The following is a 17,408-nucleotide window of genomic DNA, read 5'->3' as shown; positions in this document are numbered from 1 at the left end:
CAAGGAGATAATTTTAAAATTGTTAGTTAACTTCACTGATTTATTGCAAATTTAGTGAGCTCTGACATATGCTTAAAGTCAGCATAACTTTAGTTTTAATAGTTTCCCTTTTGAAAAATTCTTAAAAATAAATATATCTCTAGAAATATAGGCTACATTAAAAGAATGTGCTATAATATAATATCTCATTTTTCATTGTCTCTGGTTTCACTTATTTAAAGTAGTTATTGTGTAATGTGTTTCCTATCAAAATGTAACTTTTTTCCACAATTCCCTTTGTTAGATGAACTTCTGCCAAATCTTTTGTAAAATTCATTTAGTGGAAATATAAAAGAAAAAAATAAAGCATTTATATTTAGTCCCTGAGAATGCATTTATATTGGATTTCAAAATTTACAAGGCATTTCATAGGTATTATCATTGCTATACTTATCAACATTTCTATGATGTATCATCATATCCCCTTTTGAATGAATAAGAAGAAGCTTGCAAATGTGAAGGGAATAACGTGGTATGTCACATAAGTGTTGGAACTAAGATTCAAACCTAGATCCTCAGAGCTGAAGTTCAATATTCTATTGTGTTATTGCTGTGATTGTCTCTTCCTTTTTGTACAGTGGCCATGTAAGTAAGGAAGTCACTGGTTCCCAAGGAATGACCACTGATACTTTCTCCAGTAGGTGATCTAACACATTTCCACATTTCTTCTTTCTTTTTCTCCACCACTGATAAGGAATAGTACTTAACTAGGAACTTGATTGTGTCTCAGGAAATTCATGAAGATCAAGATTTTTGTTTTGAGGTTCTCAGTTTGTTTTCTAGTGACTAGGAATAGACCAAGTTGCTCTAGTCTTAGAATGAAACCATGTATACAGCATTTTAAGGAAAATTCTAGAATTTAAAACCATGCATAGAAGTTATTCTATTAGCATTATCTAATCCTACAGAATATTTGTATTGTTAGTATACTTCATGTATAATTCTATAATCCCAAAATGAGGTCATAAAGACCCAGAACATTATTTAAGTACATTTTTAATTGTATTTTGGGCATGTTGATTAATGCCGTATCTTACCTTAACCTATAGAGAATTACATTAAACCTGGTACCTAAAGAGAAATCGACTGATTTGTTATCAAAGCTAATTGCAATAACAAGCTTATGTCATCACTTCATGAAGCCTATTGATTTGAAAATAACTGTAATACATAAGAGGTGTGTGCACTTTTGGGGTAATTTTCACAAAGCAAACACCCGATCCTTTTAAAACAAAAATGCACATGCTAAATTGAGCCAAATACATTTGGTTTAGAAAAAGATGTAAAATTAAAGCACTTTTAATTTTGCCTTTTTACTCTGCATTGTGTCTTCTCTGCTCAGCATTTGCTATGTTCCTAAAAGCAGTATAAGCTATTACTAAAACTGTATAAACACAGACTAAATGTATTACATGATTTTAGAATGATAGCATGCTTAGGAAAGCAAACGAATATAAGGAGCTCAAATTCAAACATTTTTTAAAAGATAGAAATGTATAGTTTATTTGTTAATTAATTGAACAGGCCTTTAACGTGTTTGCAGTTCTGTTGCATTTGTCCTACAACCAGAAATGCAACACTGTTCTTGCAAATATCATATGTAATTCTTGAAGAGACTGCAGTCTGTCATTACAGATAGATTGATAGCCTGGATGATATCATTGAACTTTTGTCATGCCGAACCTGGAAGACTTGCTTTGTGTCAGAGAATTTTTGTCATTCATCTTGCTTTTGAAAGGCCAAATTTATTTGCAACCTTGAATGACATTGGACACATGAAGCAGCCTGAAATCTATCATGCAGTGAGTATCCTATAAAACTGCAATTTAAAATCCTAAGTATTGACTTGGTTTTCAGAACTACCTTCAAAGCCAATGACTTTCAAATTTTTTATTTATGTAACCTGATTTTCAATGGATAACAAAAACTTTATGTTTTTATTTATTTATTTTTCTGAGTACATCAGGTCACCAAACATCTGCCATGCTTTCTTTACTTGTGAAAGAAAAGTAGAAACCAACAGAAGTGGAAATACATGCATATATTTTTATATATTAATATCAATATGTAACTGACAAGCACTAGTAAGGAAGTCTATCCTTTGGTTGGCTTGTTCAGATATTTTTTTAAAAATTTCAGATTGTACATAAGTACAATACAGTTGCATGAAAGTAATGCTATCAAAAGAAAAGCAAAATTGTTTCTGAACTTTCTGTAGAAAAAGAAATGTGGTATATGTGACTATCCTATATAATAAAAGCCTAATATGCTAAGTGTCTGGTCATTCGGTCGCCTTTCAACCAATCAAACCTTAATATGCTAAGGCCGCTCAACCACTCGGTATGACATGCACTGACCACCAGAGGGCAGAGAGTCGACTGGTCAACCACTTGCTATGACGTGCACTGACCACCAGTGGGCAGATGCTCCAACTGGTAGGTTAGCTTGCAGTTGGGGTTCAGCCAATTGGGACTGAGTGAGATGGGCCAGACATGCCCTGGAGTCCTCCCACGGTCCCTCCCTGTCTGGCCAACCTCCTGTGTCCCTCCCCAGCACTGATTATGCACAAGTGGGGGTCCCTCGGCCTGGCCTGTGCCCTCTTGCAATCCAGGACTCCTTGGGGGATGTTGGAGAGCTGGTTTCAGCCCGATCCCGCAGGCCAGGCTGAGGGACCCCACTGTTGCACAAATTCGTGCACCAGGCCTCTAGTAAATGTATAATTCCATCCATATGAAAACTGAATTTATGTTCAATACAAACAAAACAAGAAAGAAATTGAATGTCTACTATGAACCAGGTTTGAATTCTCAAGTATAGTAGCTAATGTTTAGCTAATAGTAATAATAATAATAATAGCTACTATGTACAGAGTTTGTATGTAAGATCTCAGACCCAGATGGCACCACAAATAAACTCTTCCAAACATTTAAGTAAGAAATTATAATAATCTCACAGGTTCTTTCAGAAAACATCGGAGCAAAAACTTGCCCACTTGTTCTATGCATACAGTATAATCTGGATACCAAAAATTATCATGAATATTCCAAGAAAGAAAAAGTTCAGGCAAACCTCTCTTCTGAATATAGTCACAAAAATCCTGAAAAATATTAGCTAACAAAATCCAGGAATATATAAAAAGCATAGTGTATCATGGCCAGGTTACTTGCAAGGGATGAAAAAACAACAACAATGTAAATCATCACATTAACAGAATTAACAAGAAAAACTATATAATTATTTTTATAGATTCAGAAAAATCAGTAAATAAGATGTTGCACCTGTTTATGATACAAATACCTAAGAAACTTGGAGTAGAAAGGAACTTTCTTAATCTGGTGAAAGTAGTTTTAAAAAACAACAACCCTATGGTACACATCATACCTACAATGAAATGTTGAAAACTGTCCTTCTGAGTTCAGAAGTAAGACAAGGATGATCATTGCCACCACTTCTATGGGCCATTCTACTTGACCCACTAGTCAAAGAACCAGTATTTTAAGTATTGGACAAATGGACAGAGTAATTGAGCAAGCATTTCAATAAGATGTTATCCCAATCACCAATAACATGAAAATGTGTTTAACCTAATTGTCACCAGAAAAATGAAAATTGAAATGATAATGTAATACTATTATACATGCCTCAGAAGAATAAAAATGAAACAAAATAAAGCAGAATATCCCAAATGTTGGCAAGGATGAATGGCATCTGGTCTCTAATACACACTGGTGAGAGTGTAAATTAGAATAACCGCTGCCCTAGCTGGTTTGGCTCAGTGGATAGAGTGTCATCGGCCTGTGGACTGAAGGGTCCCCAGTTTGATTTCAGTCAAGGGAACATTCCAGCATTGTGGGCTCAATCGCCAGTAGGGGGCATGCAGGAGGCAGCTGATCAATGATTCTCTCTCATCATTGATGTTTCTATCTCTCCCTCTCCCTTCCTCTCTTAAATCAATGAAAAATCTATAAAAAGAAAAGAATAATCCCTTTAGAAGATTATTTGGCTATAAACTATAAACTAGAGCATATAATATCAGTCCCAGCAATTTCAGTCCTAGATATTACCCAGTAGAAATGCATATGTGAGTTTATTAAACACATGCATGAGAATGTTCATAGCAATAGTTTTTATAATAACCAAGAATAAGATAATATCCAAATTCCCATCAAATGTGAAATATATACATTGAAATGGTGGCATATTCACCAATTTGAATAATACAGGATGGGGCAAAAGTAGGTTTACTAGTATACTTGTACATATGAAGAATAATACAATAATTAATAAATAATAATACAAGAATAAATTCTGTTTTACATACATACATCTGTAAACCTACTTTTATCCCACCCTGAATAATACAGGAATAAGAATGAATGAACTACAAGTATATGCAACAACATGGATGTAGCTCCTAATAGAATGCCAAATGAAAAAAGCCACACACACAAACGCCAAGCAAGGATATATATATATAGTTAAAAAAGAAAAAAAACTAACCTGAAGAATTTAACAATCAAGATAGTGGTTACCATCAGTCAGTCAGGGCAATCCTTGGGTGCTAGTAATGTGGTTTTACTGTGGTTGTATTGGGATAGTCTAAATCTGAAAACTCTTTGAACTGTATACTTAAGATTTGTATATTTTTCAGTGTATGTGACCCACTTCAGTGAAAAGTTAACTAAAAATAAACCAAAGCAATCTTAACAGCTCTACAGCCAGGATTTAAAGTCAGTTATATCATTTGATTAGAGTTCATTATCTCTAATTAGAATAATATATAGTTGTATTTCATTTCATCTGAGGTCAAAGAATAATATCATTCTGTACTGGTACATTTTAGAAGAGCCCCGGAAATCTTTTTGTGTCTATTTATAGGAGGCTAATTCTGTTTAAATATTTAATTGCAGATATAAATGAATGTGCCATTGACAATGGTGGCTGTCAGAACCAATGCTGTAATACCATTGGCAGTTATTACTGCAAGTGTCAAGCTGGCCAGAAGCTGGAGGAAGACGGCAGAGGATGTGAAGGTAACGGTTAGGACTGTCTGCTTACTGATAAGGGAAGAGAGAACATCTATGGAATGCGAAGGAGAGGGTTTGTCTTTTATCCAGAGGCAGTTGAAGTGCCTGTGTTGAATGTTGTCAAGAGCTCAGATCTTCCTCTCATGTCTAGATTACAAAATTGTAACCCTAAGAACACTTCAAGTAGCTTATTATAGGAAACATATGATTATATGCTGGTTTGGTTGTGTCATGTTCTGAATATGGAATTTTAATCATTCATTTAAATCCCTGAAAAGTACTTGTTTTTGAAAATATTTCATTTAATTCTATAGTCAAAACGGTGCTTATCATAAAATGCTCATATGTTGCTACAATAGAAATGGCAAGGCACAAAACTAACCACAGAAATTGTATTCTTGGCGTCTTCTTAGCTTTTTTTTTTCACACAGACTTCAATTTTCTGTCTCTTTTAAAATGAAGTCATTCCTTCCTTTATTTATTAATTCATCATTTTGTTCATTTGACAGTCATTGAGTTTCTGCTCTGTATCAGGCATTATCCCATGCTTTGGGATATAAAAATTAATGAGAAATAAATTCTGCCCTGAAGGAGTTCACTGATTAGCAGCAGTGAAGATTGAAACATAAGCCGAAGCCTTGCAGAAGGCTGTTTTAAGGTATTATGGCATGGGGATAAATCCACTGGATTCAAGGGGGCCTAGGTTTGAGTCTCAGCTCTGCCACTTACAATTTACCTAACCTTGGGCATGTTATTTAATCTTGCTAAGACTCTTTTCTCATTTGTAAAATTTAGGCTAATGGTAGTTCCTAAAATCCCAAAAGTTGCTGTGGGAATTAAGTAAGATAATGCATCTAAAGCACTTCGCACAATAGTGGCTTATGGAAGCATTCAGATGGGAACTATGAATCATACTCTCATTTGTGAACTCAGTTGTTGCCCATGTTGGGAATGTAAGAGGAGCAAAAGACTGCTTCCTTTGTTGTTCTCAAAAAGGGGAGACATGGACACTAAAAAGGATTCCTGGACTTTCCCAACTTATTTTTTTTTCCTATCCATACTATCAAAATGCCTGAGTATTTTATTAGGTCACTTAGAAATTCATTTATTCTAACTGTGGTTTCCTATTGATCTTACACACTTATATTCATTTTTTTTTTACCTGATAATATCTATTCCTGATGAAGCATATATGAGTAAGCTCATAGGAGAAAACAAAACAACAAAAGACATTCAGCTGAAAGTGGTTGGGGCTGGCTGTTGGCTTGATTGGGACTGCCGAGACCAGACAAGCTATTGGTGTGAGTAGGCAGGACCACCCGTTGGTGGCTGCTGGGCTGGAGGATTTTTCAGACTCTCAGGGAGGTATGTGCTTCAGTCCTTCTGGCAAGGCTCTGGCAGACAGCCACAAGAGGGTTCTAGGTAGGAAGCCAGATGTTCAAGTGCAGCTGCATCTGGGCCTTTCCAATACAGGTTTCACCCCAAGCAAGGCCCTCTGCCAAGAACAATATCCTATCTAATAAAAGAGAAACATGGTAATTAGCCACATCCGCTCCCCTTCCCATTGGCTAATCAGGGCGATATGCAAATTAACTGCCAGCCAAGATGGCGGCTGACAGCCAGGCTACTGACACGAACAGGAGGCTTGCTTGCTTCAGTGACGGAGGACTCCAACGTTCCCCGCCTGCTGCTGCTGGGCTCTGAGCTGCTAAGAAACATTGTTACAAATATAGAAGCTAAACAAAACCCCAGAAGCCTGTTTTCAGTCAGCCAGGATCTCAGAGCTGGAGTCGCAACAAAGTTTCAAATACAGAAAGTAAACAAAGTCAGAAACCTGCTATCAGCAGCGAGGTCTCACAGCTAAAGCTGGCTCTCAACTCCAGTGACAGCCATAAATCCAAGAATAAAAAGGAAAAAAGGAGCAGTTGGGAGCTTCCATCACCCGCCAGCCTGAAAACGGCCCTCAGCCCCTCACCCAGACTGGCCAAGCACCTCAGTGGGGACCCCACCCTGAAGGGGGTGTGACCAGATGCAAACAGCCATCATCGCCTCATCCAGGCTGGCCAGGCCCCCCAGTGGGGACCTCCACCCTGATCCAGGACACCCTTCAGGGCAAACCAGCCGGCCCCCACCCATGCACCAGGCCTCTATCCTATATAGTAAAAGGGTAATATGCCTCCCAGCACCAGGATCAGCGGAGCTGCTAGGCCTCCCAGCACCGGGATCAGAGTGACAGGGGGCAGTGCCCAAACCCCATGATCGGCCTGCGGCTCTGTGTGTGACAGGGGGTGGGGCCACAACCTCCCTATCCGCCCTGCTCTGTTTGTGACAGGGGAAGGCACCCCAACCCCCTGATCAGCCCTTCTCTGTGCCTGATGGGGGGAACTCCCCAACCCCCTGATCGCCCTGCGGCTCTGTGTGTGACAGGGTGCGGCGCCCCAACCCCCTGATTGGCCCTGCTCTGTGTGTGACAGGGTAGAGCCATAACCTCCCCATCGGCCCTGTCCTGAGTGTGACAGTGGCGGCACCCCAACCCCCTAATCGGCCCTGCTCTGTGCCTGATAGGGGGGAACTCCCCAACCCCCTGATGGGCCCTGCTCTGTGTGTGACAGAGTGCAGCCCCCAACCCCCCCATGGGCCCTGCTTTGTGTGTGACAGTGGGTAGTGCCCCAACCCCCTGATCGGCCCTGCTAGTGGGTGACAGGGCTGCACCCCAACCTCCCTATCGATCATGCCTTGAGTGTGACAGGGGGCGGTGCCCCAACCCCCCAATTGGCCCTACCCTGAGTGTGACTGAGGGTGGCATCACAACCTCCTGATCTGCCCTGCTCTGTGCATGATAGGGGGGAGCTACCCAACCCCCTGATTGGCCCTGCTCTGTGTGTGACAGGGGCCAGCACCCTAACCTCCTGATCGGCTGGCTCTGTATGTGACAGGGGTGGCACCACAACCCCCTGTTCCACCCTGCTCTGTGCATGACAGGGGGTGGCGCCGCAACCTCCCCATCGACCCTGCCTTGAGTGTGACAGGAGGCACCCCAGCCCCCAAAACGGCCCTACCCTGAGCGTGACTGAGGGTGGCATCACAACCTCCTGATCCGCCCTGCTCATCCGCCCTGCATGACAGGGGGTGGCGCCCCAACTCCCCAATCGGCCCCCAACCAGGGGCTGCGGGGCAGGCACCTAGGGATTGGGCTTGCCCTCTGCCACCCGGGAGTGGGCCTAAGCCAGCAGGTCGTTATCTCCCGAGGGGTCCCAGACTGTGAGAGGGCACAGGTGGGGCTGAGGGACACTCCCCTCCCCCCCCACCAGTGCACAAATTTTTGTGCACCACGCCTCTAGTCTATATATAAAACCCTAATATGCAAATAGACTGAACAATGGAACAATGAAACAACCAAACAACCAGTCGCTATGATTGATGTGTGCTGACCACTGGGGGTGTGCAGGGAACATGGCAGGCGTCGACTGTGGCGGGATGGTGGAGCAGGTGATCAGGGGCGCCAGATCAAGGCAGGGCATCAGTCTCTGTCATCGGGGCGAGCCTCTGGTGGTTACTGAAAATTCTTTGCTCCTGCACTCCACAGTCCCACCTGGCGCTTTCACCTGCTGCCGGCGCCGGCCCTGCTCACACCCGCTGCTGGTACGGGAGCTGCCACTTGCACCCGGTGCTGATGCCAGCCCCAATTGCTCCACAGGGTCAGCGCATGCAAGCAGGGAAGGCGCTGTCAGCGCTTGGGAGCGGCGATGGTGGGAGCGGGGCTGTGGGCAGACAAGGGACTAGGGACCACAGCAGGAGGGGCTGGGCGGGGGCATGGAGGATGGGCTGAGGCCCACCCCTGTGCCCACCGCATTCTCCTGATCCACAGTTCCTTTCAAGGTGCACAAATTCATGCACGGGGCCCCTAGTATGTGTATAAGGGCAAGCCTTAAATTCACCCAGGCTCTTTTCCTTGAAAGTAAGATAATCTTTATTTATGATGAGATTGTTTAACAATGGTATTCCCAGTACTGATTCAGTATCAGAGAAGGAGAGGAGTCAAGGCCCCCAAGGTGTTCAAATGAAAGGTGGGACAATGACCACTGAAGCGTATTCTACATGCTGAGAATATTCTTTGTCATCATGACCACTCCCTTCCCTGACATTCTCTTCATTTCTTTTTGACTGAGTATCATTATATTATAGACATATTTGAAAAGCCCAGCACAGCAATTAGCCACTGTTAGGTATAACAATTGCTATTACTTTTTATAATAGCTATTAGGTTGATAAGGAATGGCAAACTTTATACCCAATAATTCATTTACATGCAATTATATCATTTTATTGAAGTCAGTTACTCTTCATATAAATGTAAAACTTTTACACAAGTGATTTCCATGGTTTTATTTAACTGATGTTTATACAAAATGAATAGGGGTAAGGTCAGTATTTGTGAGAATTAAGAGTTTGATACTGAGTTAACATTGATGTCCTAGTTACCAAGATGCAGAACTGTGGATGGCACTATGGAATGGAGCAACTCACCCGTAAAGAACCACCCCTATCAGTCTTATGCTTAGCATCCTTTCCTTTTCATACCTTTAAATTACTATTTGGTAGACATGATGATGCTAGAGATTCAGAGTGCACAATTGTTGAATATGCAATGATCTCAGATTTGTTTAAATAAGTAATTAAATAAAAAATAATAGAGGTCGTTTTGAAATTGAGTGCATTCTAAAGCCACTGCAAATGAGCATTTCAGTTCATGTGAGTGCACTAATGAGCCATTCATATTTATTTATTGGATGTTCACGGTAAAGGTCAGTTGGTTTCAAAGACCATTGTGTTGATTGCTACAGACATAGAATTAAACAGTCATTTGAACAGACTTTTCTTTGCTTTAGTATAAATAGAATTTAACCTGCTTGAATTGCTTTTTAAAATACACATCAACATTTTAGTAGATATTTGTTGTACCATTAAAATAAATCTAGACTCTACCTTTCAGTGGAATTGAAGCATTTGTGAATGGTATTGTTAGCTAATCTTATTTTTTAACCTTTTCTCTAAAGAGCTATAAACTTGAGGAGAAGCTTCTTTTTTAAAAATATATTTCTTTATTGATTTCAGAGAGGAAGGGAGAAGGAGAGAGAGATAGAAACATCAATGATGAGAGAGAATCATTGATCAGCTGCCTCCTGCACGGCCCCCAACTGGGGATTGAGCCTGCAACCCAGGCATGTGCCCTTGGCCCTAATCAAACCTGGGACTCTTCAGTCTGCAGGCTGATGCCCTATCCACTGAGCCAAGCCAGCTAGGTCTAGGACAGCTGTGGGCAAACTACGGCCCGCGAGCTGGATCCGGCCCGTTTGAAATGAATAAAACTAAAAAAAAAAGACCGTACCCTTTTATGTAATGATGTTTACTTTGAATTTATATTAGTTCACACAAACACTCCATCCATGCTTTTGTTCCGGCCCTCCGGTACAGTTTAAGAACCCATTGTGGCCCTCGAGTCAAAAAGTTTGCCCTCCCCTGGTCTAGGAGAAGGCTTCTTGATTAGCTAAATTTACATGAGTATCCCCTTCTCTCAGGCATAGCACTGAACCGAAATCAATAGGTTTAATTCATTGAAGATAAATGATTATAGGGTACAGATTAAAGGGGAAAATAAAGAGGGAATAGAACTGTCTACCACTGGACACTGTGGGGAGATGCATATTATATTGTATATAGTATATGTATTTATGTGTATATATGTATTAAGTGCATGAGGTTATTCTTTAGTGTATTAATGTGGGTAATAATATTTAAAATATGCAACCATCTTTGCACTTCAGAGAAAAATCAACTTGATTGTATGAATTTATTTGCTATTAAATTCAATTTGCTGTTATTTTCTTTGTGATTTTTACATCTATAACCATGAGTGAAATAAGCCAGTAATTTACCTCTCTCATATGATTTCTATGGCAATGGTTTTCAACTGGGGCGATTTTGTCCTCCAGAAACATTTGTCAGTGTCTGAAGACATTGATTTTCACAACTGAGAGAAAGGGGTACTAGTGGATAGAGGATGCTAAACATCCTCTTCCGTTACTCTGATGTATATATATGTTAGACCTTCTCATTCTACATCATCTACATCACCTGGTGCTTTTATATAGTCTATTTTGTGTGTGTGTTTTTTTCTTTACTGCATATGCTCAACCAGTCTATTAAGTTTCAAATAGTAATGATTTAATTTACATTTTTAGAAGTCTCATTTTTTTCAAATATGTATGTAGTTTTTTCTGTTGTATGCTCATTTTGATAATTGTATCATTTTACTTTACTATTTCACACACAGTTATTCTATAGTCTTCATCGGATTCCAAAATCTGTGGTCCTGGTGGGGGAGTCTTATTTCTAGGCCATTAGACACTATATTCTCCTTCCTTTCATGTTGTGTATACCTCCAGTATAGAACATCTCACAGAGCACTGTACTTATTTACACATTTGTACTGTGTATTAGGTTGGGAATATCTCCTGGGAAAGGTTTTTGTCATCACTTTTTTATCCCCAGCTCATAGGTATCTTAATACCTACTAGAATTCCATAAATACTTACTGAATGTATGAACAGATGGATAAATACCCATCCATTCAAACACAAAGCATATAAGCATACCATTTAGTACACCTTTTATTCATTTCCTTATCGACAGATTCTAAGAATATTGCATTTATTTCAAGTCTGACTAGTGAAAACATTGGTTATCAGTAGGTCTTTGTGTAAATATTTTCTGGTAGCAAGTCTGTTTTATTTTAAAAGATAAATCACACTTTTTCTTTCAAGAAGTAAAATCATAGGGGGTATTTTTTTAAAATCTTAGTTTATACTTTTACAGTGTCTGCTTGTGACTTGTCTAAATTATTGGTTCAACAGCATAACCAGTGTGACTTTTGGAGCATGGTGGTCCCATGGAGTCAAGGAATTTTTCTAAATGAAGTGGCAAGTATTATTACTGTGTTTTATTAAGTGAACAGACAAAGATAACAAACATTGATTGAGCATTTCAGATAAAGTCTTCCATTTGGGAGAGATAAATGAACAAAAAGGTATGTTTCTTAGTGAATTACCAGGCAAAATTTAAAATATTTAACAGTAATTTTGTTAATATGTTCTGCCAAATATTTTTCTGAAACACATTCGAAATTATAATGTCAATAAAGAGAGAATGCAACTCTGTATTTCATTATCATGGAATTATGGCATTTTTGGCTAAAAAGGCTTCTATAGATGGAATCCCAGGGAAATTAAACAAGCTAAAAATGCTGATTGATGAGCAAAATGACACTAGAAGCCAAGCTTTCTTATTTCCCCTCAAAGAGATTGATAGGCAGCATGAACTGGATATAAAGCAGATTAATCAGAATGGTGCAGTCACAGAGCTACAGGGGCCAAGAGACCCTCAACTCTGGTACAAGGCATGGTTTCTTTCGTCACTGGGTTTCAGTAGTGTTAAGCATCCTGGATATAAAATTATTGTGTGCTATTTTAAATGAAAGTACAAGTAATTATATTTGATGCTTTGAGAACTCACCCAGGCCAGCTCCTTACCTCCAAGCAGCACTGGTTCTAAACCAGCTGGTTATTTATCCTGGTATTACAGATCTCCAAGGGAGGATTCTGTAACTCCTTTCTACAGTCTGTTTAATAACCGGAGCTAGCAGAAAAGCCTTCCTTAGGTGGTATCTATATTGCTCCTGCCGAAGTTTAAGCCTTTTTTATTTTATTTTCCTCCCAGTTCAGAAAGACTTACCTAATAAGAATCCTCCTTTACAGTAATTCTTCCCACACTTAAAGCACACTACTGGGTCCCTCCTCAGCTTAATAAAAACATTGTGCCAAATACTGGAGTCTTTGGGAAAAGATATCTTATCTATCTAGATAGGTATTCATCTATCTATATACATTCAGGTTTGAGTTCATGAAATTCATTTAAAGAAATAATTATTGAGGATTTTTCTGCTTCTCTTAGTATTCATTTGTAAAGGGCCTCCTGAACCTCCACTGGTGTTGGGGGGCATGGAAAGGCAGTAGTAGTAGTTTCCTAGCCTCCAGAATCTGACAGTCTATTGGGTGGTATATAAATGGGAAAGAATTTGAGAAAATTCCCATATTGTTCCAAAAAGTTGTCCTTTTTAAATTTATCAAGACATCCTATCTAATAATAGACAAACATGGTAATTGACTGTACCTTCGCTATGCCTCCCATTGGCTAATCAGCATGACATGCAAATTAACCACCAACAAAGATGGCGGCTAATTTGCATATACCAGCTGGGAGTGAAGACTGAAGACACTGCAGAAGGAAGCCAAGCAATGAAGCCGAGGTAGCGGAGATGGGTGGGGTAGGAGCCGAGGAGACGGGTGGGGTAGGAGCTGAGGAGATGGGTGGGATAGGATCTGAAGAGAAGGGTGGGGTAGGGGCCGCTGAGAAGGGCGGGCTAGGAGCCGCAGTGACAGGAGCGAAGCCCTATTCTTGCAGGAATCCTCCTGCAATGGGCCTCTAGTTTATAATATGAAATTAATTTTGTCTGAAGAGCTTGAACCACTTAAAATTCTTGGGACTTATCCTAGTTGACACACAAATGTATACAAAGGATTCTTCTCACCCATCCACGCATCCATTCACCAGACATGTTTCAGACCTCAGACACTGTGGCCCAGGTTGAACAAAGGGCACACACTTTGGATTTTAATGTGGCCTCTGACATTTACTAACTGTGGAGCTTAGGGCAAGTTCCTTGCTATCTATGGGCTTTCTCAACCTCCTCTGCCCTACTTCATAGCCACAGGAAGAGAGATGTTCATTCGAGTAAAGATCCTTGACATCTCTCTGCCCCCTCACTCACTCCCTTCTTCCCAGGGGAGTTGGAAAAAATTACCTCATTGGAAAGTTTGGGGAAGGAAATATGGAGTTCAGCCCACCTTCCCATCTCCTCATTAGGACCTGTAAATGCTGCAAAAGTGTTCATCCTAGTCTGCTCTGCTCTGCTGTGGTATATGTTCAACCAGGGCAGGACTCCACATGGGGAAGACTAAGGCTTCCCAGCCACACCTGTGGCCAGGTTTGCCTAATTCTACATACAATTTGAGGAAGCCCCTTATTACTGTAGCCCCAAGTCCCTTCCTTTGGTTCTAACAAAAATAAAGCCAATATTTTGTCTATATTTGCCTATTAGGTATTAACTCTGGACTAATTCAAAAGTCTGGCAGGGAGCTCAAATTTGTTATTGTATCCTTCCATCTACTAACACCTTGCATTTGCCTAATGCAGTGATGGCGAACCTTTTGAGCTCGGCGTGTCAGCATCTTGGAAAATCCTAACTTAACTCTGGTGCCGTGTCACATATAGAAATTTTTTGATATTTGCAACCATAGTAAAACAAAGACTAATATTTTTGATATTTATTTTATTATATTTAAATGCCATTTAACGAAGAAAAATCAACCAAAAAGAAATGAGTTCGCGTGTCACAGGCCTAATGCATAATACACATTTGGGAAGTGTTTCTTCTTTTTTTCTTAAAAAAAATTCCTCCTCTATAATATGTTTTTGAAGATAAAAATATGTGTAAGGTCATCTTTCTGTCTCCAGGGAGCTTCCAGTTCAATAATAATGGTTGCACACAGAGCTTTAGTATAAGGTAGCAGGCATAAGTAAATAGAAGACAGGCACAGCCCAGTGCTATGGGAATTAACCAGAGAAAAGGGAACATGCTGTTGAATGAAAATGGGCTGCAGGGAACAGAGACAGATACTAATTGTTCAGTCCTGGGACCTAACAGTCTTCCCTCCACTTCCTTAATTTTCCCAAAAAGTTCCCTATTGGAGCACTGCCTCTTATCACTTGCCCTGCTGCCCCTTCTCTTTGGCACTGGAAGGCATCTGTCATTCACTCTTTGTAGAAACTCTGTTATTCTCAAGTATCTGTGCCTTTTAGACTGGAGAGAAAACATATAATTCAAACCCGAAACTCTGCTACCAAAGTGGAAATCCACTTTATCTCTTTTTAAGTTAATCTTTTAAATAAAGCCCATCATTTTCTCCCAATAATTCAGAGTAATCATTTCGACACCTCGGCTTTCAGCTAGCACTTATTATAGTCAGAAGTGTATTTAGAAGTGAGGCGAGCTGGAAGAGACCATTACTGATATAAATTCTCCAAGATGAGCCAGCTCGCTTTCCAGATTTCATTAGGGACATACAGATTTATGACAAGACAAGGAGACTAGAAAAAAAAGAAGTTCTGGAAGACTGTGGCTGACAAGACATATCTCACGGGGGTCCTCTTGTTGGGAATAATCCAGAACCAAAATTAGCCACAGGCAAACCTGCTGCCTCAGTAGGCCTGGCCACTTGCAAAACAGTGACACAGGAGTCAGTCTGGACTAATGGCTGTGTGGGCATGTCTGTGAATGGCTGGCAGCAAGGGATCTTCTTTAAAAAAGAAGTTTGGAACATGGTCCTTGAATTTCCCATATGTCAGGAAGCAGAACGTAAGTTTAATCTGTATTTTAAAAACCCAGTGGCCCTAACGCAGACAAACTACTGGCACAGGTGGGTGGAGCTATGAGTGCTGTGAGGCTGCGCGGGTGGGCGGGGCCGCATGATTTCGAGTGCTGGGCTTCTAGTATTCTTAAGAATAAAACATTTTAGTTTTATTCACAATTACTTTGAGTTTTCTCTAGTCAGTCTTCTTAAAAATGAGCTGAACTTTCTGAAAGATTGTATTGCTATACGTTTAAAGTTTTCTCCAGGGAAAATTCTCCAACTGTTGTACCCGTACCCTGCTGAGTACTTCAGATTTGGTTTTTCCATGATCTAATAGATTTTTAGATCATGGATCATATCACTAAAGGATATCTGTGGTTCTGTGTTCCAAAGAGTGATCTTTTTAGGCTTCTGAAATGTAGAGGCTTGGTTCCTGCCCTTGCAAGACCCATATTATTTTCTATTACTATCCAAAAATAGTAATGGGTAACTGATTGTTTAATATTTTTTGCTATAAGAAATTCCTTCATCAATTTCTAAATAATGTAAACATTTTTCTCTGAATAAGTACCCATTAAAAGGGACTGAATATATGTATAATTTTTAATCAGAAAATAAGTTAGTTAAAATTGACTTGTTATTGTACTATTGGCTTTCAGGTGCCTTTATTTTTAATGACTTGAAACCAGTACCCCCTCAGTATAGGATCTCAGAGAAAGAATTAAAGCTACTCATTTCTGAAATAATTGTATACCTCACTTCATACGTTCAAATTAAATTTAAATTGTTATTATTCATTCTAGTTTTTCCTAACAAGCCAAGTCTGCACTTTCTTGAATATGATTGATATCAACATAAAAGGATATCACTCATTGTATGTAGTTCAGATACATATTATGGATACATTTTACATACATTTCCAGTAAATCCAAGCACATAGAATATGCCTATTTTTTGTATTTTTACTTTATATCTTCTATACAAGTGCCTAATTGGAAATAGTATCTCTCTAAGAATGTATCCTGGAAAGAGGTGAAGTGCTTCATGCTATTACAACATAAACGTTCATATATTTCAATACTCCCCATAAATAGGAAAGACATATTTAGAGAATCATATCTGGAGAATTTTTCTAAACAGTATTCTCTCTTTGTCAAGGGGATGGTAGGCCTCTGGAATTGTATAAAACCATAGGATTCTGTGATTGTTTATCAAAATATTCAGGGTAATTGATCATAAGTTGTTTATAGTCTGTCTTGCAGACTGAGAAAAACAGTTGGGTTTTTCTAACACCCTTGTTAGCCCTTTAATAATAAGTCACCTGACAATCCTGAGTGGCCCTTCTCATTGCAGGAGGCCTGCACTTCCCCAGAGCACACCTATGATGGGGAAAGGAGTCAGGCCACGCCTATCTGAGTTTCCCACAGATCCTATTGACCCCTATTTCAGGGTTGGGATAGAGCAGATCAGAACCAAGATACCTCAGGTTTCTCTGTGTGGGCATGAGAGATCAAGAACAGCCCTTGAAAGGAATGCATTTTATAGGTGTATATTTTGTGCTGTAATTAAGTACATGTTTCTCAATTACAAAGTTCTCTTATTCTGACAAAGTTATAGAAATACAGGGCTTCACATCTTACAGCGTTTCCAGCAGTAGCATAAACCAATCAGTGGCGTTCTGAGAAGAAAACAAAAGGTATTTTCTCTGATTCATGTAATATATTTAATATTCTTTGAGCATGACCAAAATGATTGCTGCTAATTCATCAATTTTTTTATGATAATAAGAGAAACAACAGTGGTTATAAACTGC

General features: G+C 39.7%; 1 protein-coding gene across 1 annotated transcript in view; it reads left to right on the top strand.

Moving 5' to 3' along the window:
• The window catches only part of LOC118677522 (EGF-like and EMI domain-containing protein 1), a 610,230-nt gene that overhangs the window by 367,672 nt on the left and 225,150 nt on the right, over window positions 1-17,408 (top strand). The window contains exon 5 of the mRNA XM_036352669.1: window positions 4,950-5,072. Coding sequence (XP_036208562.1) covers window positions 4,950-5,072 — 123 coding nt within the window. The remainder of the gene's footprint in view (window positions 1-4,949; window positions 5,073-17,408) is intronic.

Source organism: Myotis myotis, unplaced genomic scaffold (assembly GCF_014108235.1).
Source record: "Myotis myotis isolate mMyoMyo1 unplaced genomic scaffold, mMyoMyo1.p scaffold_m19_p_2, whole genome shotgun sequence".
In the NCBI taxonomy this organism is placed as follows: domain Eukaryota; kingdom Metazoa; phylum Chordata; class Mammalia; order Chiroptera; family Vespertilionidae; genus Myotis; species Myotis myotis.
This window is presented reverse-complemented; position numbering and strand designations above follow the sequence as displayed.